Source organism: Bos taurus, chromosome 19 (genome assembly GCF_002263795.3).
Source record: "Bos taurus isolate L1 Dominette 01449 registration number 42190680 breed Hereford chromosome 19, ARS-UCD2.0, whole genome shotgun sequence".
Classification (NCBI taxonomy): Eukaryota; Metazoa; Chordata; class Mammalia; order Artiodactyla; family Bovidae; genus Bos; species Bos taurus.
In genome coordinates this window covers 22,667,919-22,695,367 of record NC_037346.1, presented here as the reverse complement: position 1 = coordinate 22,695,367, position 27,449 = coordinate 22,667,919, and the positions used below count along the sequence as shown (strand labels likewise).

Below are 27,449 nucleotides of genomic sequence, written 5' to 3'. Positions count from 1 at the left end.
GGAAAGCGAGTGAGAGGAGAGGGGGACAGCCATCTGCCAGTAGGGCCTGGAGGACCAGGCTGGGAGACCGGGGCACAGCCCTCGGGTCCCAAAAGGCGGGAGTGATGATCGGTGACCTCCTACCTAGTGCCGTGTCCATACATACACCTGATGGCAGACTTTAGATGGGAGTGGGGTAGCGGGAGCCTTGGTTTCTCATGTTTGGCAATTTCCATGGTGTAAATGTGTTCATCATGGCTAGTATCAAACAATACATTGTCCATTGTCACACGATAACACACCGTCATATATATATTATGCATGCTCGGTTGCTAAGTCGTATCCTACTCTTTCGCGACCCCATGGACTATAGCCCTCCAGGCTCTTCTGTCCATGGAATCTCCCAGGCAAGAATACTGGAGTGGGTTGCCATTTTGTCTTCCGGGGGATCTACCCGATCCAGGGATCGAACTCGCGTCTCTTGCACCTCCTGCATTGGCAGGTGGATTCTTTTACCACCGTGCCACCTGGCCAAAAAGTTCGTTAGAGTTTTTCCTTAAGATGTTCAGGGGAAAACCCTAACCAACCCAATATCTACAGTAGACTTAAAAAACCTTAAGACTAGAGGTAATAGTAAAACAGAATGAAGTGATCAAGATGTGATGGGCTTTGAGTATTCATGAACTTTGTTTTCAGTGCACAGTTGATCCTTGAACAACACAAGTTTGAACTGTGCGGTTCCACTCACGCTTGGACTGTTTTCAATAGTAAATATGTACCGCACAATCAGTGGGTGATTGAATCTGAGGATATGAAACTGTGGATACAGAGGCCAGAGTATTAGTTTAATGTGGATTTGTGGCTGCATAGAGGGTCAGCACCCCTAATCCCTCACATTGTCCAAGGGTCAATTGTCACTAAATTGTACCTTTAATGCAATGGAGTTGTTAGTAATGACTGTGTTGAACAATTGGCTCAGAATTTTTGGCATTCGGGAGTTGGCCATGGCGAACTGGCCAAGCCGACTCCAGGGTGCCAGTGCTCCCACCACTCAGGACCCTGGGAGCTTTGGGGCAGGGGGACAAAGGGAGACCCTCCATGTCTCCTGCTCACACTCTGCTCTCCCCATCTCAGATCCTCTCCTTCATCCTGCACACAATCGTGCGAGGATTCATCCACTCGGCCGTCGGGGGCTTATATGCCGCCGTGTAAGTCCTGGGGGCTGCGGGTGGCCTGGTGGCTGAGGGTAAGGGGATGGATGACCTGAGGGGGCTTCCAGGTGGGGCTGAGGGCCTGAAGGGGACCATCTTGTCTACCTGAGGTTCCTCCTCTTGTCTTAGATATTAGGGTTTCTGTGGGGTGTGTCAGGAGAAGGCCGTACTCGGTGGGAACAGGTCAGTGGGCAGACAGTTGGGTGCCCACAAGCCTTGGCATTTAACACGAAGTCAGTTCCCCCAGCTAGGGTGCAGCTCGGTATCGTTACGGCCTCAGGGGCTGCTGCTCAGCTGAGTCCTGGGGCTGCTGCTGACTGCTCATGGGAAGCGCAGGGGTGAGTTCTGGCTACATGCATCTGAATGTTGACCTTCAAATGGCCTTCAGTGGCAGCAGCGACATAAATAACTGAGCCCTGAATGTACCTGACAGAGCCCACACAGGGCCTCAAAGGGCTGGTCTGCCCGCAGTTTTCTCAGCCCTTGGCTAAAGTGAAACCTGCCTCCTTTTCCAAGAGGCCACACACACCTAAGGAACCATAGTTGTTCGTCTTCCTCAGGCTGGGGCTTGGCTCAAACACCAGAACCCAAACACCATCCGCTGTCTCTCTCTGACCAAAGACAGGCTCATTCCTGCAGCCATTCCTTGCTAAGCCACGATGCCTAATGTCCTGAGATTATGCCAGAACTTTCTCCCCGCTCCCAAGAGCATCCCATGGGGGTCATCCCAGGTCTGCATGCTCCACCCCACGCCACCCTCCCCGCCCCAAGACCTAGAGGAAGTTGAGGCCACCCTGGCGGAGTCTGAGGGAGTCGGCTGAGGGCTGTGATGCTATGTTTCCGTGATTATACAATGCTCCTCTGGATGAAGGTGCAGCCAAGCCCGGCCCAGCCTCCCACCTGCTCCCTGGGCCTAGCTCCCGAGCCACAGACTCCTGCCGGAATCATGTTGTCCACTCGGCTCGGCCAGGCACCCGTGGGCCCCAGGGCCTTCATGCTGGTCCAAGAGGGAAATTCTCTGCATGGAACTGCTCATCACAAAGCAGTCCAAAGATGGACACCGGACTGTCCTCTGAAGCTGTTCCCACATCTCCTTTGATACCTCAAGTTGCAGCCTGGGGGCACCGGCAAGTGGGGCCAGGCTGAGGCCGAGGAGCATCCGGGAAGCCGGACAGTGGGCCCCGCGGTGACAGGCCCTCTCCTGTCCTGGCAGGTACCCCTCCACACAGTTTGGGAGCCTCACGGGCCTGCAGTCCCTGATCAGCGCCCTCTTCGCTCTCCTGCAGCAGCCCCTGTTTCTGGCTATGATGGGTCCCCTCCAGGGAGACCCTCTGTGGGTAAGAAGGTTTGGGGGGCGCCGGGTTATGGGCATCCGCTCTACTCTGCTGACTGGGAGCTGGGAGGCATCTCAGCGTGTTCCAGAACCCCAGCACAGGCAGTTTGGAACTTTGGTTAGGGTCAGTTCAGGGATCCCTTGTGAATAGGCTGGGGAGCAAGAGGGGAAGAGTATCCTTTCTATCCGTTTCTTAAAAAAAAATTAATTTTGGCTATGCTGTGTGGCATATGGGATCTTAGTTCCCCAACCAAGGATCAAACCCACACTTCCTGCAGTGGAAGCTCAGAGTCTCAACCTCTGGACCTGATTTTGGGGTAAATGGAACCGAGTTGCTGTCCCTGCCACTCCTGCCAGAGGCTAGGATTCATAACCAGGTTCTGTGAGCTTGTCCCAATCCCACCACACCCTTGGACCTTCAGATAAGCACGTTGGTGTGGCCCGTGGACTACTGGGGAATCCTGATGCCAGAATGTGGGATGACAGGCCCTCGGACCTCCTGAAACTCCTCCTTTGTTTTTCCTGTGACCTTCGCCTCAATCCCAACCTTGAGAGCGAGGAAGGGTCTGGCTGCACGAGGACTGCAGCCCACACGTGCTGTGGTCCCTGCCCCTCGTGACGGCCACTCTCGTCCCTGCCCCCCAGGTGAACGTGGGCCTGCTGGTCGTGAGCATGCTGGGCTTCTGCCTCCCCCTCTACCTCATCTGCTACCGGCGCCAGCTGGAGAGGCAGCTAGAGCGGAAGAGAGAGGACGACAAGCTTTTCCTCAAGCTCAACGGCTCGTCCAACCAGGAGGCTTTTGTGTAGCGCCTGCCTTCTCGGGATCGCGGCCTCCTGCCCTCTCGCTTCAGTGACTCGCGGTGTCCTCGTCCCCACCCCAGAGGACCTCCACGCACTCCCGCCCGCCCCCAACCCCAGGATCCTGTCCTTCACTGTGTTGGAGTCCACGCTCCCTCGAAGGGCCCTGGTCCTGCCTCGGAGCTCTGCGGTGGACAGACGGATGGGAGAGGGCCGGGACAGACGCTTCTCCTCCTGCTGGAGGCAGGGAGGCTCTGGACTTCACTCCGCCACCCTCGAGGGGTCCTTGAGCCTCGGGGCTCCGTGGTGCCTGCAGGAGAAGCCAGGAGGACCGCCTGGGCTAGCAGACCCTCTCCCCTGAAGTGTGTCCGGATTCTGCCTCTAGCCAAAGTAGAGGGGTCTGCCATCCACTGCCCGCCTCCTGCCCCTCGGCTGCATGTCCACCGACCACGCCTGCCTGAGGACAAAGGCTTGCTCTGTCTGCACACCCCCACCCCCAGCCTGGCCCCTCACCTCCTCCCCCGGCCAGTCAGAGCTGCCTGAGGAAGGAAGGACCCGCTTCCTGTTGTTGGTGCTAACTCCTTTGTGGCCTGTCCATGGCTTGTCCTCCTGTTCAAGGCCTGTGGGGAAGCGCCCCCCCGCCCCCTGTCCTCCCCCCTCCAGCTTAGCCTGGGAAGGGTCTGGAGGGCTGGATGGTCACGTGGGAACCATGGACAAGGCCGGGCAGCGGCCCTTTCCCTCTTCCCTCAGGACTTGAGTGGGGGCATGTCTCCACTGCCACCCTCTGTCCAGGCTGTGACCTGAAGGGAATTAAGGGGGCACCAACAGGGCATATCACACACACACACACACACACACACACACACACAGCTGTTTTTGTGGGGGGTGGAAGTGAGGCTGCGGCTGACAGTCCTGGAGGTCCAGGCCTGGGTGGGGAGGTGAATTTGTGAGAGGCCGAGGGGGTGTGGATGTGTGGGCTGTGTTTGCATGTGCTGGGTATGAGAAATGTGTGTGGGGGTGGTGGCAGGGTGTGGGCTCTGGGTGACTGCACTTATCCTCCCAGAGCTGCCCCCAGCTGGCCAGGCCTGCAGCAAGCCCAGCGCCTGGGAGCCAGCCCTGTTCAGGGCCAAGCTTGTCCCAGCTGCGGGGCCACAGCGCCCCCTGCTGGCAGACTCCTAGGGGCCCTGGAGCTGTTTACTTGGGTGAGGCCACCTTTCCTCTGCCAGGCGGGCCTGGCTTACCAACCCACCCACCTTGACTGCGCTCAGAAATGTGTCTGAGGCTTCCTGGGAGTTCTGAGAGGGGTGGGTGGATTTTTAGGTTATATGTTTTCAGTTTTATCAGACTCCTTTTTATAAAGCAATAAATCCACTTCCCTACTGGTAAGGGATGCCCCCTTCTAGCATATCAATTCATGACTCCATGTGCCTGTTTTGAGCTTGAGAAGAAAAGGCAGGACAAAGTTTTCTGCCACTGAGCAGCCCCAGTTGTCCCCAGCTGCCGACTCTGGGTAACATCTCTCTCTGGGTGTGATTGCTGTCTTGGGAGGGGCGGTGGGCCAGGAAAAGACCTTTCTCCCCTGCCCCAGCCCTAACACATCAGGCCTGTGCAGACACCTTAGAAGTGTGGCCACCCGCTCCTCTGCTGCTTATCCCAGCCAGACAGGCTAATCCTGACCCCCTTTCATCCCTGCTCAGGCTTCCTGTCACCAGTCAGCCACACCAAGGGTTCCTCCTGGGTTCAGGACGCAGGGTGACCCCAGACAAGCCGCAGCCTCAAAGACAGCAGGGGCAGGATGTGGCGGGAGGAATGGGTGGTGATGGGAAGGGGCAGACCCAGGCCCAGACCTGAGCTTCCTGTCACAGTTGAGCCCCTGAAACTCACCTCCCTAGGCTTCGTCCACTCAAATACTCAAAAGCGGGTATTTGTTTTAAACACTTTTTTTTTTTTTTTTAAAGGAGAGAGTGTGAGATGAACATTTCTCCCAAAGCATTCCTAAAAACTCTAGTTCTGGAAAATGTGAAGGTTATTTTAATTTTTAAAAAAAGTTTTGGGATTTCCCTGGTGGTCCATTGGCTAAGACTCTGTACTCCCAATGCAGGGGACCTGGGTTCAATCCCTGGTCAGGGAACTAGATCCCACATGTCTCAACTAAGAACCCGGTGCAGCCAAATACATAATTTTTTAAAAGTTTTGTAGTCAGATTTGGGAAATGCTGGACGAGGTGAAGTTAGCTCAGTGCTGGTGGGCTGTGCTCTCCAGAGGGGTGTGGTGGGCAGCTGGGGAATGGTTTTAACAACCCCAGCCACCCCACCCCAGGTGTGGCCCAGGTTCTACCTGCAGCAGGAGCTTTTGGGGTGCGTGTTAATAACATAGCCCCGGGGGCTTGCCTCTGACCTAGAGGGAAACTAAAGTCTATTCTTTGCTAAGCCCCACCTGGTGATTCTGGTGCAGCTGCCCCCCTCCCCAACATTTGAAAGCCACTGACAATGGAGTGCAGTTTGGGGCAGTGCTGATTAGCAAGGGCCCTTCCCACTGGGAAGTGTACTGAGGCCACAAGGACACAGCCTGTGTTGTGCCCAGCAGCCCCCAGCGCAGCCGAAGTGGGAGCTTCGACCTCTCTCTCTCGCCCACCTGCCTGCAGGGTGTGTACACGTGGAAAGGAGCAGGCGTTGAGAAACCAGAGTTCAGGGTGGAAAATAGTCCGGAGCCAGTAGTGTATGGGGCTTAGGGACATGAAAATGAGAGCAGGGTACCAGGCGGTTTGGGTACCACGTGTGCCACACACACACCCCCACTCCCTTGCCAGTCATTTTACTCTGGCTGCAGGATTGATGAGTTATATTTTCTCATTACCATCACTGAGGCATGCTAAGAAGCCAAGAGCTGGTATACTCCCCTCCCTATTTTACAGCTGGGAGAATTGAGGCCTGCACAGGTAGAGTAACTCGCTCATGGTTAAAGCCAAGGACTTGCATATGGTCCTAATCTCTGGAGCAGCCACGACCCTCTAGATCAGGACAGTCCATTCGGAGTGGCAGCCTGGGGGCCTCCAGGCCTTAAGATCAAGGTGAAACAGCCTGAGGAAGGGAAACAGACACAGGCGAGTTCTCCTTTTCTTGGAGCCAAGAGCTTCCTTAGATTTGGGGGAGCTGTACGTAGTAGAGTCATCTTGGCCTTAGAGGCGGATGGTAACTTGGGGGAGGAAGTCTCTGGTCACCCCCAGCCATGAGAGGAGTGCCCTGGGATGGGGAAGGGACCATGGGCTGGTCAAAGGCAGTGGTCATCACTGGCCTGGGCCCTCCATCATCCCCCTGGTTCTCCAGGTTCCTGGTGGGAAGGAAGGAGCAGGCAGTGGTGCCCGGTCCAGGGCGTTCAACTGGAGCAAGAAGCAGGGTCACACCAGCCTCAGGAGTGTTGCCAGGAGCCCCGTCCTTTCTGTCTCCCTGGACTTGAGTCCAGGTGATCCTTTGTGGCTGGCTTCCTCCAAAGCCTCCTGGCCTCTGCCTGCAGCTCTCGCTGCCTGGGCCTGTCGTCAGGAAGGTTCCCACCCTCGTAAAGGCCACAGGTGGGGTTGCGGGTTGTGGGTTCCTTTCTGTTTTGCTCCATCTCCTATTCCCTCTTGTACTCAGTGTCAGCCTGGTGAGAAGAACTCCAGCCTTCCTTGTTCTGGCCCTGGGCTGTGAAGCATGAGGGCCTCCCACGGCCCTAGGCCCCAAGCACGCTGAAGGTGGGGAGGTGGCCAGTGTTGGGAGGACGTGCGCAGCACTGTCTCAGACAACTGCGTGAACGTTCAGTCAGCCCAGTGGAGTTTTGTTTCTTCTTATATCACGATCATGCTTTTAACCTTTCAGCTTCTTACAGTCCTCACACCATAGAGACTGACAAACCCAGGTTGCTGTTCCTTAGTTGCTTAGTCATGTCCGAGTCTGTGCGACCCACGGACCGTAGCCCGTCAGGCTCCTCTGTCCCTGGGATTTCCCAGGCAAGAATTCCGGAGTGGGTCGCCATTTCCTTCTCTAAGGGAGTTTTTATCTTTTGGCCCCGCCATGCAGCATGTGGGATCCTAGTTCCTCTACCAGGGATTGAACCCACACCCCATGCACTGGAACCACTGGACCACCAGGAAAGTCCTCAGGGGTGTGGGCGTTGGCGGTTAATACATTTGCATGTCCATCTGTGTGAATTTAAACAGATATGCACCAGGGGCAGGTGATCCGGAGGGGTCAGGCTGTGGGCCCGCTATGGCAAGAGGCTCCTGTCTCTGAGCTCTGAGAAGTCTTCTTAACAGAGTCAGGCTTCTGGGGCTGTTTAATCCACAGCTTCCCTCCCTCTGAGGGGTAATACAATGGATTCTCGTGAGTTCTGGGGCAGGAAGGCGTCTTAACTGTGGGGTTAGGATTAGGAGCCCAGGACCCTGAAAGTGAGGAGGTGGGTTTTCCACAGGCTGTGGGACCCCCCTGGAGTGGGGTGGGGTCAGGGTGAGCAGGCCGGCTCTGGGAGCCTGTCCCTGACCCAGGCCCTGACTCGCCCCAAACCCTGGATGGGATGCATATCAGGAAGGAGGCGCAGTGTCCCCACCGCAGGGCAGACCTCTCCCATCTGTGCCCTTGGTCTCTCTGCAGGCAGCACTTCCAGCCCTGGAGTCAGCCCTTCTCAGCCTCCCAAGCAGATCCAAGACCGAACTAGGGCCTCCGGCTGCTCAACCCTTCCCAGAGTGAGACTCTACCTCCCTGTGCTGAGGAGGCGATGAGGGAAGGGCAGAGGTTAGAGGCCCCACCACACCTATTATCTTGTGACCATAGACAAGTCTTGAGCCTCGGTTTCTCATCTGTAAAATGGAAGTGTTACCCCCGCCCCCGGAGACTCAGTGGACCTGGACGTCAAGCAGTTGTACGTTATTGTACCTGGCACTTAGTAGGCACTTAACCAGTGATAGAATTATTTTTATGACCCTGGAGCGGAGCAGACAGCACAGGGGATAAGGACCATCCGCACACACCCTCTCCCGCCCGTGTAACAGGACAGACTTCAGGCAGCTCTGCCTGGGCCTTTGGCCAAGTAAAGGAAGTGAGGTCCGTTTCTTCTGATCCCTTCCCCTCTCAGGACCACCCTCTCTCAGCAAAAGCCTTAAGAAGTTGTCCCCCTGTTCACTTTGACGTCTTTCGCATTTTGGTAAGAGACTTGGCCAAAAAGCTTCTCAAGATAATCTCTAAATGGGGGATGTTCGGGCACTCTTGACAGTTTTACGTTGAGGTGGGTGACTCAGAGCACAGCTTGTGGACAACACCTTCACGCCACCTCCTTGTAAAACCGCCCGTGTGCCTTTGTGTGCATGTGTGTGCATGTGTGTGTTGACGTCTGGGGTATAATTCCAGGCACGTCGGGTGTGAACATGTTTAGAGGAGGGTGTGGGAGCTTATCTCTCCTTTGACAAAGAGAGAGAGGGTCATGCCTCGCTGAATCTCTTTTGGTGGGTAGAAAGGCCCAGGCTCTGTCCAAGGACCCAGCCCAGGCCCTCAGAGTGGTGCCTGAAGGGTTAATCTGTTCCCATGTCAACCGGGGTCAATGTCTTGTCACTGACAGCTCAGCAGCTGACCCTGACTCTTCCTGGCCCTTTGCTGTTTCTAGCACCTGGCTTCCTGGCACACAGTAAGCACTGAATAAACATCTGCCGAGAATGGCCAAGAACTGCTTCCCCCTTGGCCCCTGTGTCTCTTTCTGTCTGACTCACACATTCACTTGCCACTTGTCTTGCCCATCACCTGTCTGAAATGTGCTCCCTGACCCCAGAGCTGGGGGAGGGACAGAGGAGGGGACCTCGGTGGTGGAGGGAGCCCAAGGCAGCTGGGAATTCCAGTTCTAAGGCAGGTACTCATTCTTGACCCTCGGCTTTTGTCCTGAGTCAGCAGTCATGGGCACACCTGCTTCTTCTAGGGGTTTCCCACAAAGTTGGGCCCTGGGCAAAGGCAGCAGGAAAGAAGAGCCACTGGGCTTCCTCAGAGAAGCCCCAGGGAGACCCTCACTGCTAGGGAGGGGAGAGGGCAGCCTGGTTGTCTGAAGCTTGGTTCCCAATCCTCTAGGGTAGAGGGCATTGAGGCCCTGGGCAGGGAGGTAGGTGGCCTCAGGAGCCAGCTGGGGACGGGGTAGGACCCCTGCATGGCACACAGGGCAGAGATGGTAAATGGAGGTTCATGAGGGCTTCTACTCATCAGGGTTGCAAGCTCAAAAGCCACGCTCTGCCACATCCCTGCACTGTGACCTTTGTTTTCCCGCTTTTGATGCAGACACAGTGGAGAACGAGTTTTCTAGTATAAGTAGAACCCCAGCATGATGACGTAAGGACCGCTGGACAGTGACCTCTCTGCCAGGGACACAAGAGGACCTGGGGGGCACCTCGGGGATCTGGAGGCCACAGCCCCAGCTAAGAGGACAGCCTTGACACAGCTCTAACCCTTCAAGGCCCTGTGGGAACGAGCCCACTGTTGCTCGATCTCCTGATTTTTACAAAAGAAGCTGGGAATTCTGAGTTTTATGTAAAACAAACCCATTTTCAGATGAAATTTCAGAGAAATTTATTTTAAAGATCACGGCTGCTCAAATGGCTTTTCACCGTGTGCGGGCCAAACTCTGCTGGAGGCAGGGAGAGAGGGAGAAGGTCAAGTCCAGGGCGCCACTGTTCCCTCCCTCCCACTGATACTGTGTTTGTCTGGACTGTGCCCCACGTGGGCTGGGACTTTCTACCTGTGTCTCCCCAGCCTGGGGCATCATGAGTGCTGTCCAGTGAGCAAGTGGTTAAACCCTCTAGTCCGGCTTCTAGAGTGACCCTCAGGCCCTGTTTAGGGACAAGGAATCATCAGGCCCAGCGCAGGGCACAGCCAGCCAAACTCACAGACCCAGCCTGGCCTATGCACTCCTCTGCTCAGGGGGGCAAGGCCAAGGCAGGGCCATGCTTCGTCTGCCCTCCTGTCTGTCTGTCTCCCCAATATCACGAATGCCCCCAAGAGCTAGCATGGGTACTGCTTTGCCACGATAAACTCTAGAGTCTTGAATGGTGCCGGGCATGCAACAGATGCTCGATAAATACTGCAGGATGAAGTTTAAAAAAGAGAGAGAGGGCTTCCCTGGTGGCTCAGTGGTAAAGAATCTGGCTGCCAATGCAGGAGACAAGGGTTCAATCCCTGATCTGGGACGATCCCACATGCTATTGAGTCTGTGCTCTAGAGCTGGGGAAACACGACTACTGAGCCCATATGCAGCTACTGAAGCCCGTGTGCCCTACAGCCTGCGCTCTACAAGAGAAGCCACGACAATGAGAAGCCTGCACACGGCAACCAGAGGGTAGCCCCTGCTCACCACAGCTAGAGAAAAGCCCGTGCAGGAACAAAGACCCAGCACAGCCAAAAATAAACAAATGAATAAAACTGCTTTTAAAAAAGAGTGAGCGAGAGAGAAATAAACCAAAAAGAGGCTGAAACTGGCTGAGGCCAAGGCTGGGAGAAGAGTATGCTTTCAGCAGGCAGGAAGGGACCGAGCTGAGGATGGAAACAGTGAAACACAGTCTCCCCGCGATACCCAGAGATGGGTTACAGGTGTGGCTGCGACCGAGGCGGTAAGAAGGGCCAGCCAGCCAGGAGCATCCACACGGAGGGCCAGGACTGTGAGAGGCGCAGACATCAACAGTGCAGAGGAGACAGGGGGAGTCCAAGAGAGAGCGGATCACTACCCAGAGCGCAGGAACAAAGACCAAGATGGCAGGGATGAAGAGAGACAGAGAGAGGGAGACGAGCAGGGACGTGACACAGGAAGAGGCAAAGAGAAACACAGAGAGGAGATAGCAAGAGAGATTAAAGAGACAGAGAGAGCACCGACAGAGAGTTACAGAGGAACAGAAAGAGAGAGACAGAAGGGGCACAGAGAGAACAAAAAGAGAAAGGGAGAGACAGAGAGAGATACAGAGAGACTTCTAGATGTGAGATAAAGAGAGATCAACAGAGAGAGATACCGAGAGATGGAGAGGAGAGACAGAAGGAGACAGGGGCAGCTAGAGAGATGGAGAAAAGATGGGTACAGATAGAGGAAGAGAGATAGAGATGTGTGAGACAGAAGGATTGCTATGATACCGGAGATTCACGTTCTTCTCGCCGGCTCAGCCAGGAGCATATACACGTAGCCTTGAGGGGTCCTTCCTCACAGGCCCCCCTTCCTCCAGAACGGTCATACAGAAATATGCCACGCGCTGCATGAAACTGCTTTACGCATATTGCCTCATCTACGGACATCCAGCAAGTCCACAAGGCGGCCACTACCATTGTCTCCATTTTACAAATGAAGGAGCTGAGGCCCAGAGAGGTTAAGCAACTTGCACAAGGTCACACAGGTAGGAAGTGGTAGGATTGGAACTCCAGGGCATCAGGCACCAGGGGTTCATTCCCACAGTGGGATCGTCGGCTCACAGTGAGGCACTCTGGAGAGTGCTGTGGGCCCTGCATGTAAGGTTTTGATCTTTTTTTTTTTCATTTGGCTACACTAGGTCTTAGTTGCAGCACGTGGGCACGTGGGATCTTTTCTTTTAGTTGCAGCATATGGGATCTAGTTCCCTGACCAGGCGTTGGGAGTGCAGTCTTAGCCACTGGGCCACCAGGGAAATTCCAAGGCCTAACTGTTATGTACGCCAGAAGCACAGAAGCAAAGCTTGTTAGAGGAAGAGATGTAAGAAACAGAACACCTGAGAATAAAATGTGAAGGGAAAAAAAAGGCAGACATTGTTCAGATACCAAATGTATTTAAAATAAACTCTAAAATAATATTTTTTAGATGATTAGGGACATTTGAATATGAACTGGGTAAGAGATGACCAGTTTTGTTCAGTGTGATAATGGCATTGTGGATTCAGAAGAAAATATCCCTATTTCTAGAATGCACATGGGTATATGGAGGGCAGAGATGACATGATGTTTCAGAAAAGAAATGAAGCAGGTGTGGTAAAAATCTGGCCAGCAGTTGATTCTGCTTCTGCTGCTGCTGCTAAATTGCTTCAGTCGCGTCCGACCCTGTGCAACCCTACGGACAGCAGCCCACCAGGCTTCTCCATCCACAGGATTCTTTAGGCAAGAATACTGGAATGGGTTGCCATTTCCTTCTCCAAGTTGATCCTGAGTGATAAGGAATGCGGATTCCTTAAGGTCAGATCTCTAACTTGTCTCTCAGGGCCCCATATTCTGTCCTGGCTGTGTGTGTGTCTATCAAATGAACCCCTTATGCTCCGACTGAAGGCTCTACCCTGGCCTCCCCACTCCCCAGATTCTGTCCACCTAGAACCCTGACTCTGCCCCTTTGCATGTGTTCCTTTCCCTGCAAAGATGACAATCCCCTCTTCTAGCCAGATACTCATCGCCACCTTGTCCCTAGACACTTCCTTCACCCCTCCAGCCCAGGAGCCTCTCCTTGGACTCTTTCCAGCACTGTCCTTTGTGTCACACACGGTCACCTTTATGGCCAGTGACCTCCATCACTCGGTACAGTTTTCTGCAAGTGCGAGGCCTCCTCTCTGTGAATTCCTCCACATGGAAGGTGTTTCTCGGGTAATTTAATGGTTGCGTTGCTTTATATTTCCCTCACTGCCTGGCAGGCCCTCCAGACTCCCTCATCTCAACTCTGATTCAGGTTTCTATCTAAACATGACCTCTTCTTTTTAAATTTTTTTCTGGCGGCAAAGCGTGGCTTATGGGATCTTAGTTCCCCAACCAGGGATTGAATGTGAACCCCAGCAGTGAAAGCACTGAGTCCTAACCACTGGGCTGTCAGGGAAGTCCCAGAACATGGCTTCTTCTAAGAGTCTTCCCTGACCACCCATCTAATACCACCTTCACTGCCCACAGTCACCTTGTTCAGCATCTTCTTAACATTCACCTCTGCTGGAAGTTGTTTCTGCATTTGTTTATATTCTGCCTAACCCCACCAAACAAGGGAAGTGAAACTGTACAACTCAGATTTTGGGACCTGAGCCCACATGCTGAGACTCAAACTCGGTTAGAACTGAGACTGGGACTTAAACCCACAGTCTTTTAATTGAGATCACATAGGTCTCAGGCTTCCCTGGTGGCTCAGGGGTAAAGAATCTGCCTGCACTGCAGGAGCCATGGGTTTGATTCATGGGTTGGGACAATCCCTTGGAGAAGGAAATAGCAACCCACTCCAGTACTCTTGCCTGGAAAATCCCATGGATGGAGGAGCCTGGTAGGCTGCAGTCCATGGGGTCGCAAAGAGTCGGACACGACTGAGCGACTTCACTTTCACTTTCACTTTCATGCATTGGAGAAGTAAATGGCAACCCACTCCAGTGTTCTTGCCTGGAGAATCCCAGGGACCGGGGGACTGGTGGGCTGCTGTCTATGGGGTCACACAGAGTCAGACATGACTGAAGCAACTTAGCAGCAGCAGCAAACAACCACACCTGGTTTGAGAACTTAATGAAGCTCAGGTTCTTGATGTCTTGATGCAGAAAGAATTCAGTGGGAGACAAAATGATAGGTAAGAAGTGGATTTATTGGATTTCCCTGGTGGCACAGTGGTTAAGAATCCACCTGCCATTGCAGGGATCACGGGCTCAAGGCCTGGTCCAGGAAGATTCCACATGCCGTGGAGCAATGGCCCATGCACCACAACTACTGAGCCCCTGTGCTGCAACTACTGAAGCCCTGAGCCTAGAGCCTGTACTCCGCCGCAACAAGAGCCACCACAACGTGAAGTCCACGCACTGCAATGAAGCGTAGCCCCCACGGGCCACAACCAGAGAAAAGCCTGCACGCAGTAATGGAGACCCAACACAACTGAAAATAAAAGAGAAGTGGATTTATTTAGAGAGAAACACACTCCACAAACAGAGTGTGGGTCATCTCAGAAGGGGAGAGCTCCTGAAGTATCACATGGTAGTTTTTATGGGCTGGGTAATTTAACAGGCTAATGAGGAGGAGGATTATTCCAACTATTTGGGGGAGATTTCCAGGAATTGGGCAACTGCCCACTTTTTGGTCTTTGATGGTCAGCCTTGGAGCTGTCTAGGTACTGGTAGGTGTGCCATTAATTACAAAGGGCTTCCCTGGTGGCTCAGACAGTAAAGAATCTGCCCACAAAGCAGGAGACCTGGGTTCGATTCCTAGGTTGGGAAGATACCTTGGAGAAAGGAATGGCAACCCATTCCAGTATTCTTGCCTGGAGAATCCCATGGACAGAGGAGTCTGGCGAGCTACAGTCCATGGGGTCACAAACAGTCAAACATGACTGAATGTATAATGAATTATAATGAACACATAAGGAGGTTCAAGGTCCACCAGAAGTCCAGTCTTTAACTAGTTTTCATCATGTGCTATGTCATTCTTTTAAAGCTTGTGTCCTGCCCCCTTCCCTCCTGTTTCAGAAGGATTTTGTTTTTCTTGGTCACCCCTGTATTCTGAGTGCCTAGAACAAGGCCCAGGAGTGGGCAAAGAGTTCAATCAATATTTTACGGAGTGAATGAGTAGATGTAGTCTTCCCAACTAGACTGCAAGCTCCAGATTACTTACTTCCTGGAAAGAGCCAGCACATGGCAATTATTAAATAATTTTCTTCTAATTGATTGGTGATGAGCTAACAAGTTGGTATTCCAGGAATCTTGTGCTCAGCCTGGAGTTACCATCCTCCACCTGGGGGTGGGGGCCTTAGTTCCAACAGAAGAACTCAAAGATACTGTTTTACTGCTTCACCTTTGTTTCTGCATTCCCTCCCTTCTTGGATTAGCAACTGTTTGAATCTGCCCTTTGGAACTCAAGGAAAGGTGTACAAGGCTGCGTAACACCTGTCTCTTATAAACAGCAAACGGGAGACACAGAAAGGATCTGTCCCTGGGAGGGCCCCACAGGGTCCTGCTCCATTTTAGCCATTGTCTTCCCATCTGCAAATCTTCCTTTGTTCTCTTTTTCCTGAAGACGATGCCATCCACCCAGATTCCCAGGCCAGAAACCCAGGAAGTTTTCATCCCTCCTTTCTCACTGTCACACTCCCAGCTAATTAGTCAATAGAGTATTGCTGATTTTACCTCCTGAGTTGCTCCTGAATCCATCTCTGTCTTTCTTTCCTCCCCTTTCACCATCATTGTCTTAGTCCAACTCTACCTGGACTTCTGCAGAGGCCTCCTCACGCAGGTTCTCCCTGTTTCCTTTCCGGTTCCCTGAGTGCCCTTTTCTTCCAGCTGTCAAATACCAGACCTGCTTACAGACCTGCTTAAAATCCATAGATGCCTGCCCATGCCCTGAGGATGGACTCCAAACACCTTAGCACCCCCAGGAACTGCATACTCTGCCCGCCCCACCCCACTACAGCTCCTCAGCCCTCAAACTTTATGCAGCAGTCACTTCTTTCAGTTCCCCTGAAGTACATGCTGGCCCTCTGGCCCCCAGCCATTGCATCAACTCTGTCCCATACCTCTTCCCACCTCAGCCCCCTGCAGAGTTCAGCTTAGAACTTCTTCCTCTAGAATGCCTGTGCTGACTACACCTCCCCAGTGTGACCCCACCAAACCTGTATTTCACCTCTCACAGTCCTTTTCATCCTAACTGCCTGGCTGCCCCTCCATCCACCTACCTACCACCCCCAGGTGATCTTGAGTTCCCTAAGGGCAAGATGATATCTGCCTTGCTCACTCAAGCTTCCCTGTTGGTTCAGATGGTAAAGAATTTGCCCTGCAATGCAGGAGATCTGGGTTTAATCCCTGGGTGGGGAAGATCCCCCGGAAAATGGAATGGCAACCCACTCTCCAGTATTCTTAACTGGAGAATCCATGGACAGAGGAGCCTGGTGGGCTACAGCCATAGGATTGCAGAGTCGGACACGACTGAAATGAAACTAACACTTTCATTTCACTTGCTCACTCAACAAAAGCACAGATTTTGATGCACAGCAGACCCTCAGTAAATAACTTTTTGGATAAAGGATATTAGACTACTGACTGCAGGGTAAAAACCTCGGCCCCATCACATGCTAGCTTTGGACTTGAGCAAGTGTCTCTCTCTTACTCTTCTTTTTTTCTTGAGCTAGTCTCTTGACCTCTGCCTCCCCTTCACCTGTCAATGGGGACAGTAATAATACATTTCTGATATACAGCTGTCGTGAGGAGTCAAGCCCTTACGTGCACATAAACTTGGCCATTATTAACATTTTCTAATACAACCTTTCCTAGATCTCAAACCACACCACAGGTCAGGCCCAAACGCACAGTGGCATCTGTTCCGCCTGCAGATGAACAGTCACCCTAGGACCCTGCGGGACACCTGGGTGTCGGCGCCGCCTGCTGCTCGGGTCTTGCTTATGCGCGGACCCACCCGGGACGCGCAGGCCGCCTCGGCGGCCCACTTAAGGACGGGAGGGGGCGGGCCCGAGAAGGCTCCGCCTCCGCGCTGAGGTCAGCGCGCAGCGCGGCGCGTGACGCTCTGGTTGCCGCAGAGACGCCCCGCCCCCGCGCGGCGCTGCGGAACCGGAGCTCCGGGCGGCGTCGGCAGCGGCGCGGGAGGCGGCGAGGCCGGGGCGGCAGGAGCCGGCGCGGCGACCGCAGCGAGAGCGGCGGGGACAGAGCAGACCACGACGAAGGCGCACAGGCAGCCGGGCCAGGCCGGGCCACGGGAAGAGCGGCCGTCAGGAAGCGGGCGGGAGGCTGGACGGGCAGCAGGCAGCCGCCGAGTCGCGAAGCGACATGGTGCTGCTCAAGGAGTAGTGAGTGTCCAGCCGGCCGTGCGGAAGCGAGGAGGGAGGGAGAGTCGAGGATGACGACCAGGGAGACTGATGGCCTGGCGGAGGGGATGCTGCGGCCGGACGGGGCCCGACGGCATGGAGAGCGCTGGATGGGTTATTGGGCGGCCCAGCAGGAGCTGAGGGGACAGCCAGGGCCGGACAGGGCCGGAGGTGGGCCGAACGGGGGTGGAGAGGGAGGGATACAGCACCTGAGGTGGGGCCCAAGGGGCAGCGAGGACCGAGTAGGCCTGAAGAGAGGCTGAGGGGACAAAGAGGGCCAGGCAGGCCTGGGATGAGGTCAAGGGGACAGTGAGAGCGGGACAGGGCATGAGGAGGAATCGAGAGCGCTGGATGAGACGTGGGGTGGTCCTGGAGTGGAGGCTGAGGGAGGAAGGGGCCAGCCAGAGCTGCAGCAGTGGCAGAGAGGACCCCCAGGAGAGGGAGGAGTTGTCTGAGTGGTCCAGGAACAGTTAGACAAGGGCAGACAGGGCCAGGGGTGGGGAGGGGGGTTTGGGCCAGAATACTGCCAAGGGGCCCTGGGAGATCAGGTAAGACAGCTTCTGGAATGGAGTTGAGATGATGGGTGGAGTGTGGAGGGCCACCTGGGGTGTGAGGAGTGTTGCCTTAGGCATCAGGACAAGGACTGCCTTAAGCAGACACAGGAAATGGACTAGGGAGTCCGGACCAGGCTGAGTGACAGGGGAAGGGTATGAGGAGATAGCAGGGGACTGGCCGTGTGACATGTGTCTTCAGTGCTGGACACAGAGGAGGAAGTATTCAAGGAAAAAGGATGATTGCTTGGGACTTAGGGACACTAGGGTGAGGAATTCAGAAAATATTGGGCAGGGGCTAAAGTGAGAGGATTATGATGATGGAGAGGCCCAGGGTGTTATGGAGGAAGACAGTTTGGAAAAAGTATGATTGTGAGTAAATATACATGTTGTTAGAGTTGGGGAGGTGGGGCGGGCAGGGCCAGCCTGCCTCTGGAGGATTCTCAGTCTTGGTACAAAGAGATGGGGAAATTGCTGTGACGAATTGATGTTTGTCATCAAGCCATTGACTGAGGAAAACCGGTGAAGAGTGAGGGAGTTTCTGAGTAGTGAGGGTGGGTGGGGTGGGGGGCATGAGTGACTTCTGGTAGGAATTTCAGGGAGATGGGCTTGCTCGTGAAATCCAGGGGACTGGATGACAGGTGGGGGTGTCTGGATTGCTACATCTTTCAAATATGAGACGATCCGTTCCAGAAGCTCATGGTTCCAAGTAAACATCTTAGGACTTTTCTTTTTCCCTTCTTCCAAGAGGAGAGACTGGGGACAGGGGGATGGGGAAGAGGGGAGATTGGATGTGTACGTGAAGAACTTTCAGGGAAACCATACTTCCTAGAGGGGAGGACAGGTGGACAGCATTGAGGCAGAAGCCCAGGAAGTCAGGAAGTGGGAGGTGTCCGGAAGTGGGAGATGTCGGGGTAGAGAGCAACTGGTGGACCTCACTTGGTAGCCAGGCAGGTGTGCTGAGAGCTGTTTCCATTTTGTCAGTGAAAGGACTTTGCCCCGTTCTAGCTGGCCTGCTCCTTGGAGGTGTTTAGGACATTTAGGACATAGTGTGGAGTGTTGGATAGCAAAGGGAAGAGACCTGGGTGTCATCGCAGCTTGACACCTCATCTGAAGAGCTTTATTTCGAAGTCCCTCCACTCTGTTACTTGACATCCAATCTGATGCTGATTCAGCCAGAGCGCAGAGTTTTGTGTGCTAAGGAGGAAGAATCTTGCTTGGGAAGCCAGCAAGAGGAGGGTCGGGTGCACTTTGAATTTTAATCCTGACTGTCCAGATGACAGACTTTTCCCACTGTCCTGGTTCTTTTGTCTATTCCCAGTCGAATCCTAGCATCTGTAGAAACCTGTAGTTTTTGTGCAAACGGTCAGGTAGGGAAGGGAAGGGACCTTCCGAAGAGATCTGAGCGAGTTTTGAAGAGAGAGCCTCCCCCTCCCAGTCTTTGTTCTCCTCCTCTTGAAGCCCGCCAGGGAAAGGTCCAAGGTGCCAGGGATGCAGAACCCGCTTGGCATCTGCATTTCCTTCCTGCTCAACTTGTGCCCTGAGTGTGTTCGGGCATGTGTGTGTGTGTGCATCCCTGGGTGGGGGGGGGCCCCAGAGGGGGGCATCGGAGACGCTTGGCTGTGGCTGCAGCGCTGCAGCTCTAGAGAGACTGCGAGTGAAGGTCATGCTGAAGTGAGCGAGGCTCCAGTCCCAGCCCCGCACAGCCTCTGTGGCCCCATCCTTTGCGGTTGCACCCTATTGCTGCTGAAGTGGTTTTGCTCCCAGGGAGCCAGGGAGAAGCATCTGGGTGTGCCGCTGTCTGTCACAGTGTCAGAGCATCCTGTCAGGAACTGACTGATGCAGGTCTCTTTCGGGTGGAGACTCAGTGCCCACCCAGAGTCTGAAGGTTGTCCAACACTTCCTCTCGCAGAATTCTCCTTGATTTCTGCAAATTCTTGGATGTGATTTTTTTTTTTACCATTGTTCTTGAAGATAAAAGGTGTATTGTTTTCTAGGAAGTTTCTTCTGAGGGTGCAGAAATTGTGGCCTCCACGTTGGAAGTATTTCTCTGCGCTGTCAGCTCTCACTGATGGGAGGAGAGCACTAGGGGCAGCTTCCAAAAACCTGCAGGGTTTACGTTATTTGAGTCATTCTAGAGGAGGAGAGTTAGCCAGCAGTAGAGACTTGGAACCCATGTTATTTTTCCTGCTACTTTCCTGCTCCATGCCTTGCCTTGACTGAGATGTTTTTCTCAGACCCCTCTGGGTGCCTCTTGCTGTCTGGGGACCTTTGCAGGACTAGAGAATAGTGAGCGGGTTATTTACCAGCCTGGAGCAAGGGTCCTGATTGGCAGAACCGTGGTCCAGGAAGGAGAGCAGAGCCCGCAAAATGCAGGAGGCTCCAGGGGCTCCCAGCTAGGGTCTGGGAATGGAGAATCTGAGTTGGGAGCTGGCTTGATTGGTAGGAATACAGCCAAGCTTTTTTGTCTCAACTCTCAGACCCCAGGGCTCTGAGCTGGGGGTTGGCCACTGCTCTGCGTTACAAATGCAAGCCACCCTGAGCAGGGCCCTGGCCCTCGCACTTCTCTGTGTGTGTGGAGTTCTGACCGGTCTGGGGCTTTGCTGGTCATGGCTTCTCCATCAGGTGACTGACTGGCGGTTCCCCCAGCAAAATTGGTCGCCATGGAAATGGAGAAGAAGGAAAAGAAAGTTGGGTTGGGGTGCCTTTGGACAGCTTCTGGAGGTCAGAACACGAGTTAGGTGTCCTCTCTCAGTGGCTTTGTGGTAGTGGCTTGTAATAGCTGGCCCTGAGATGGTTGGTGCGTGCTCTTAGGGTGATTAATGCTCCGAGGAACTTGGCCCCTTCCTTACTTTTCATGTTGAGGGCTGCTGTTGGGAGGTGGGGTCCCCAGAGATGTCAGTCTCCAGGGTCTGCTTGTTTGGGCCTGAATCCCCATCTTGGCTTCGGAGTATACAGGGATGGATCCTCCTGTGTTAACAGAGAGAGGCAGACTCATCAGCAAGTCTTGTTGGGGAAGGTATTTGTCGGGGAGAGGGAGGAGAAGACAGCTCCAAACATGAGCCAGAGGCCTAGGAAGTGCCTGGTGAGGGGATGGGTGTGTGCTGAATCGCAGGGCTCTGAATGGGGTGCCAGAAGGGACCGAGGGTCCCAGCCTTGAAGCACTCAGGAGGCCATTCTCTGCTGGGGTTCTGACAGTGAGTGCAGTGTCATGGGCAGCAACACATTCAGTACCGTTCCAGGACGATGCTTTCAGAGCCCCAGGCTGACCCTCTGTTTTCCTTCTCTTGCAGTCGAGTCATCCTACCTGTGTCTGTAGAGGAGGTAAGTCCTTTTCCTCTTTTTATCCAGAGTTGGAGATGCTTGCTTGTGACCCTCAGCTCAGCTGGGCTCCAGGCAGCCCTCACGAGTATTGTCGCATGGTTTTCGTGTTTGTCCTAGCATGGAGATAGTCAGTACTCAGTGTGAATTTTCCTGGTGCGTTTTTCAGTTGCAGGAAGGCACTTAATGTATCTGACCAACTGTGTGTGACCTGCCTCAAGCTGTTGGCCAGCAAGATAACTGTGGATAGACACAAAACCAGCCCCCACCCCCTACCTGCTGGAACTCTGCCCGTCTGGGGACATGTTACTGAGGAGATTAAGGACGTGCATTTCTGAGACCTCCGTGACTTGACAGGGAGGCCTGCCTGGCCCTCTCTGGTTGTGCAGCAGACCAGCAGGGCTGAAATCTCCGAGGCTCTTCCTCGCCACACTTAGGTGACTGCGAAGAAGGCTGAGGCTAGAACCCTCCTTTTACGGAGGGCAGGGAATGATAAATGGGCTTGGCTTGGCCTCTGTCCTTTTATGGTTCTTGGGCCCGACGTCCCCGTGAATGGCAATCTGGCAGGATTGACCTCATGAAGGTTCATAGGCCGAGCTGACTCAGAGTCGGCCTCCGGAACAGCAGAACACTGCCCCGGAGCCTCCCTCGTCCCGCCCTTCCTCTGAACTTCGTTCACGCTCCTCTCCCAGCTCAGCCTTGTTCTTTGATCCCTTCGGAACCACCAGAGCCCCCAGCTTCCAGCTGAGCTAAACTTCGGGTGAAGCTGCTCAGCCACAGTGCTGCCCACAGCCGCTCTTCACTGCAGTGTCAGCTCCCTTGAGCACTTCCACCTGGTTCCACATATGAAATGGTCCTTTGCAAGTTGAGACCGGGCCAACAGAGCTCGCAGCACACTTGAGATGAGAGGGAGGGTGGGCAGGCATCAGCCCCCCGGGGTGGGCTGCATCTCTGTTGAGAGCTATAGGAACCTGGGGGAGGGCTCAGAGGTGGACCTCGGACACAACAGGGGAGTTCCGGGAGAGGAGGATACGAGAAATGAGACTTGAGAGGCTGGGCGAGGGGGTGGCTGGGTGGATGCTGTGACCCCTGAGATGTACTGGGGGCCTGGGAATCATGTGCCTGGGCTGATAGCTGTTGGCTTGGAGGGTGGGGGGCGGTCCCTGCTAACCCATCTCTTTTGGGGTCCTTGTTCTCTTTATGAAAAATAGCAAGTGATGATTTTCCAAACCAGGAGACCAGGCAAGAAGGCCCAGCATGTCACTTGCCCTGAAACTCTGCTGTTGGGGGTCTGGTGACTCCCTCTCTGCTGTACAGCAGGGTCCCATACCCCAGTGAGGCAAACGTCCCCTGGAAATTCAAGAGCGCCTCAGAGTGGCATTTAGGGGTGAAACGGATCTTTTCTTACAGGGAGTTTCTCGACTTTAATGACAAGTGGGAGTGTCTGAGCGAGGTGGCAGATGCAGGAGGGCCAGCACTTGTCTAGGGCAGCTCTGGGCTGATTGCTCATGGTGGGGCCACGAAGGGCGGGAAAGGGGAAGACACCTTGAGAGCGTCTGCAATTGCTGGTTTTCAGTTTGCAGTGGCTTGTTTGTTGTTTTTTTTTTTTTGGAGCCTTGAGGAAGTGGTGAGGTGGGGTGAACCAAGCCTGAAAGCAGAAGCTTAGGAAGTAAGCACAGGTCGGGATTTCATCTGTAAGCCTGATGATGGTCAACCCGTTCCCAGCCAGAAACCACCAATGAGGAAGCGGTGCTTGGCCTGTGTCAGGTTGAAGCAGGAGCTGCTCTTTGGTTGGCTGAACCTTAGTTCCAGAAGATCAGAAAATCTTGGGTGGGGAAGCCCTAGAAGAAATAAATAATGACCAGTCTTCCCAGAGTCTTTATTGATAACCCGTCCTGACTGGAAACAGCCCAGTGTCACGTGGCAGTTGGATTCACTTCCCAATTGGAGGCCCTTGGAGCTTTATCATTTGGGAAGGGGAAGAGAAGAGAGAAGACCCTGTCTTCATGACCATCCCGATGGCTTGAGTCAATGTTTGGGGTGAAATCGGGTGTGGCTGGCCAGAGCCTTTGGCCTAACTGGGCAGGATTTCTAGATGCTCCGCAGCAGAGCCAGAGAGCCCTGGTCCTTTAACGTGCTATGTCCGCCAGCGGTTTCTTACTCAGTCCCGCCCGCCTTTTCCCCCTCCTGTGGATAGGGCTGTTTTACTTCTCCTTTCCAGAGATGCACGGCACCAGGCCCCTTTGGTACCTGGCTTGGCAGGGCCATGGGGGTGGGAGCAACAGCTGCGCTGTTTTTCATGACATTTTCCAGGCCCACCCACCGCATCTTCCCGGGCTCCCACTTCCAGATTTTCCAGTGTGGTGGGGCCTCTGTTTTCCTTAGTTCTTAGGAGCAAAGGAGCAGCTCTCCAGGGCAGGGAGCAGTGTTCTGGGCCAGAGGAGGCTGCAGTCCTGGTCTCCCCAAGGCTCTTTATCTGATTTAATGTTCTGACCCCGAGCCCCCGCCTCTATGCCATCAGAGTCTGGCTGCTTTCTGTTTTTGCAGGGTGTGGAGCCCCGATGCCAAAGGGAACCCTCTGATATGAAAAGTGTCCCTCGCTGGTGGCTTGTGGAGGCCAGTCTTGCTCACCCCTTTGGATTAACAAAACCGCCTTCACATGTCTCATTGGGATTAAAGGATCAGAATATCAAGAGAGATTAAAAGGGAAAGATGCCAGCCCAGCACACTGATCCTCTTAGAGCCTGCCCTCTGATTCCTGCAGCTGAAGAGGAACCAAACGAAGAGGATTAGTCAATGCGTGGGCCCCTCCCCAGGCAGCACCACCAGCCAGCAACCCAGTCCCCTCTACCAGGCCCTTTCCCCAGCCTGCCCTTCAGGATTGCTGAGTCAGTGGTTGGATGTTCTCATGACTCTGAAACAGACTCACTGCTGCTGCTTAGGATCCCTGGCTAAGCCAAACCCTGACCCACTTGATAGGGGTTTTCATGGACGCCCCTGTTAGGGGTTGGACTTGGAAAGGCACCGGGACAGCTTGGGGCTCTGTGGGGGCATTGAGGCAGCCTGGATGTAACTCTGGAGTAGCAAGGTCAAGGTGACTGGCTCTCACCCAGATGTGCCTCTTCACGGGATCAACTGAGCCTTGCTGGTTTGCTTGGGTCTTTCCTTGGCAACTTGTACTGTGTCTTTGCTTTGGAAGGTGGGTTCTCTCGCGGTGAACAGTGAGTCCTGGTGTGCTGCTTCACCTCACAGGTTTTGCCCAGAAATGTCCCTGCGGAGCTCGGGAGGCTGCCGGCTAGAGCGGCCTTCCAAGGCTGAGGCGGAGCGGGGGAAGCCGCACTGCTCCTTGCTGCTGCACACAGTAGCTTCCACGGTGGCTGCCCAGAGACACAGCTTTTCTGCTTTAATCTCAAGGAGAGAAAGACCTTTGTCTTTCGCTCCCGGGAGTACCAGGAGCTTGGGGAGGGAGTGTGGAGGGGTGAGGCAATCTCGATCCCCACCTCTCCCCAAACCGTAATCAAGTACCTTTCTCTCTTTTCCTCGTCCTCCCTAAAGTGCTGTGGCTCGTGGCATTGGCCATGACAGGGAAGAGGCATCCCTTGGTATAGGTGTAACTTCCTGCTTTAACAGCTGCTGTTTGTTCTCTTCTCACCTTGTTTTCCCCTCTAAACAGAAGGGCCAGGCCTGGGCACTGCCCGGGTCATTGGCCCTCATACCGTGTTGTCCTGAGGGGATCAGAGGAGGCCAGCAATCTTGACTGGTGACTTGATAGGGTGGCATGTGACCCAAATAAAGGAAAACTAGGCTTTGGGCACCTAGTAAGTGCCAACCTAGAGGGTGCATCTGGCCAGCACCGTGGGATAGGAATCTGTGCTATGGAATACGAGAAGCAGGGCACTTGCTTCAGCCCTACCAGGAATCAGGAAAGCATCAGGAGATTTGGTTGCCTGCAAGACTTCTCCCTGAGGTGCTGGCAGGGGAGGAGGGGCCCAGTGCTGGAGCGGAAGCAAAAAGATGAGCCCGGGTGACAGCAGGGGTTGTGGATTTCACGGAGCATTGGGTGCGTTTGTTCACAGAAAGTCACGTCTGTTAAGGGGGATGGGATAAAGAGACTTCTAGCAACCAGCCCGATCTTGTTTGGGAATCTGGGACCAGAGTCAGACACAGAGCAAAAACTACCTTGGATTCTATAATCTATTTTCTGGATAGTGGTATGAAATGAAGTATATTCACCTGCCTCCTTAAACCTTGAAGGAGGGTGTGAAAAAGGGAAGGATGAAATTAGACACCTCTGACGGGTAAAGAAGGGGCACAGAGCAGCGTTGTCAGTGGCTCTGGGGGAGATTTGGACCAGGCCACGTTAGGAACTACGGGATGAGCCCCCGGATTCAGGGATCCCAGAGCCATCTCAGTGGACAGCTCCCGGCAACAGGACTCTGTGCAGCCCTCAAGAAGATTCTGGGTTGGCAGTAACTCCCCTCTCTGTGTTCCTTCAGTATCAAGTAGGGCAGCTGTATTCTGTGGCTGAGGCCAGCAAAAATGAAACGGGTGGTGGTGAAGGCGTGGAGGTCCTGGTGAACGAGCCCTATGAGAAGGACGGCGAGAAAGGCCAATACACGCACAAGATCTACCACTTACAGAGGTAGGTGCCCGCGGCAGAGCCAGGGTGGGGCCTGCTGTCAGAGCGCAGACGGCGGCCCATTGCGGGTGTTTGTAGTGTTGGCTGGTTACTCAAGTTGTTTCACCTGTGACAGTGGGTAGAGGTGGTTCTTCTTTGCTCTTTTAAGGGCTGTTCTGTTTGTTTTTAAAGTGTTACTTGCCCCATCAGGCTCCTAGTCCCTAGAAGGGATAGTGCTTATCTTCTTGTGGGCCCTTTCATTGTCTGTGAGTACAAAGAATGTGTGTGTGTGTGTAAGTGGGTGTTCATTTCCTTTATTGTTATGTTATCTGACAGAGATGGGATCTCTTCTTTCTTTTCTTATCATGGCTGTTTCACTGTCAGCATATTTGGCCTCTTTTAAAGCACATGCAGTCTACGAACAGACGTGCTGGCAGTGGTTTTGCCAATCTTGAAATAAATTTACCGTTATTTCCACATGTTCATAGGCAGTCCTCCACTAAAACTCCTTCTGCACAGATCCTGTGATATGTTTAGTATGTGTAAATCTATAATAAATTGTGCCTAAAAGTAGAATTGTGGCTTCAGATAGTGTTTTAAAATTCTGATGTTATAAAATCGGGTCCTGGAGAAATTTTGGTACCTCTCTTTACCTTGAAGCTGTTAAGTATTTAAAAGTATTGCACAAACTGATTTGGGTACCAGAATCCGTTGCAAATCACACAATTGCTGAATCCCTAACCAAGACAGTAATATTTTCGTAAACTGTAAACTGGCCCAAAAGAACGTTGAAAGTCATAGTAAACTTAGACCAGCTCAAGTGGATGCTGAATCAAGCTTGTTTTAGAAGCGACCCACTGCTGGAAAAAATAAGCCTTCAATTTCTTTTTACAATTGTGGTAAGATGTACACAACACAAGATTCACTGTTTTTACCATTTTAAGTTAAATGGCATTAAGTACGTTCGCATTGCTGTGCAACATAGACCTGAACCTTAATCTCTAGTCAGTTCAACTGAACAAAGCAGTTCCATTTTCATTTGGTAAAATTGCTAATTGAAGTCTGCTCTAGGGATGTAGAAGCGCCAGCCCGGGGGCTGGTCCACGGTTCTGTGAGTGCCGGAGCGTGCAGAGCAGCGCTGAAGTGGGGGAGGAAATCTCACCACGATCCCACTTCCTCGCCATTGTGCTCTTTTCCCTCTACGCCTCCCCTTCGACCTTTGAGCTGACTGCCTACCCATTCTTTCTGAGCCATTGATGAGAGTTAGGCTCAGGACAAACCTTCCTTGTAGTGCGTTTGTATTGGGTTGGCCAAAAAGTTCATTTGGGTTTTTCCATAAGGTGCTGCAGAAAAACCCAACAAACTTTTTGGCCAGCCCAACATTTTTTAATGAGAACTTTGAAAAGACATAGTGAGGCTGGTAGGAGGGACCAGTTGGTTCCTCGAGACGTAGTCGAGGAAGGTCTACATGTAGAGAGTAGGCCCTGTCTCACCCTCTTCCTTATGGAGAGGGTAGAAGCTTTGAGCCTGCCTACCACTAGTCTTTTTATTGGCTAGGTCATGCAGCTTATGGAGAGTTAGTCCCCCAACCAGGGATTGAACCCGGGTCCACAGCAGTGAAAGCCCATGTCCTAACCACTTCACCACCAGGGAATTCCACCCCCACCACTGCTGTTAACCGCAAGACACCCAACTGCTATAAAAAGAAAACTAAAACCAAACCAACAGTGCTGTGTACCATGGCCACCTCTCCTCATAAGGACCAAAGCCTTCCTGTCAGCTGTTAGTCTTCCCGGTCAAAAACCATGGGTTCACCACACCCTCTACCTTCTTCATCATATCACATCAAGTCCTTTTGAGTCCATGTCCTTGGT

At 53.5% G+C, this 27,449-nt stretch overlaps 2 protein-coding genes across 6 annotated transcripts in view; both read left to right on the top strand.

Annotated features, from left to right (window-relative positions):
- The window catches only part of SLC43A2 (solute carrier family 43 member 2), a 45,313-nt gene extending 36,297 nt beyond the window's left edge, over positions 1-9,016 (top strand). For 3 of the 5 annotated variants that reach the window (XM_024979971.2, XM_059877947.1, XM_024979970.2), the window contains 3 exons: positions 1,114-1,187; positions 2,404-2,527; positions 3,169-9,016. In XM_024979971.2, coding sequence (XP_024835739.1) covers positions 1,114-1,187; positions 2,404-2,527; positions 3,169-3,330 — 360 coding nt within the window. In that variant the 3' untranslated portion in view covers positions 3,331-9,016. 5 annotated transcript variants of the gene reach the window in all.
- Positions 9,017-16,875: 7,859 nt separating this feature from the next.
- The window catches only part of PITPNA (phosphatidylinositol transfer protein alpha), a 33,596-nt gene continuing 23,022 nt past the window's right edge, over positions 16,876-27,449 (top strand). Inside the window, exons 1-3 of the mRNA NM_001046582.1 lie at positions 16,876-17,067; positions 20,930-20,960; positions 25,454-25,599. Of these exons, the coding sequence (NP_001040047.1) occupies positions 17,048-17,067; positions 20,930-20,960; positions 25,454-25,599 (197 nt within the window). The 5' untranslated portion in view covers positions 16,876-17,047. The remainder of the gene's footprint in view (positions 17,068-20,929; positions 20,961-25,453; positions 25,600-27,449) is intronic.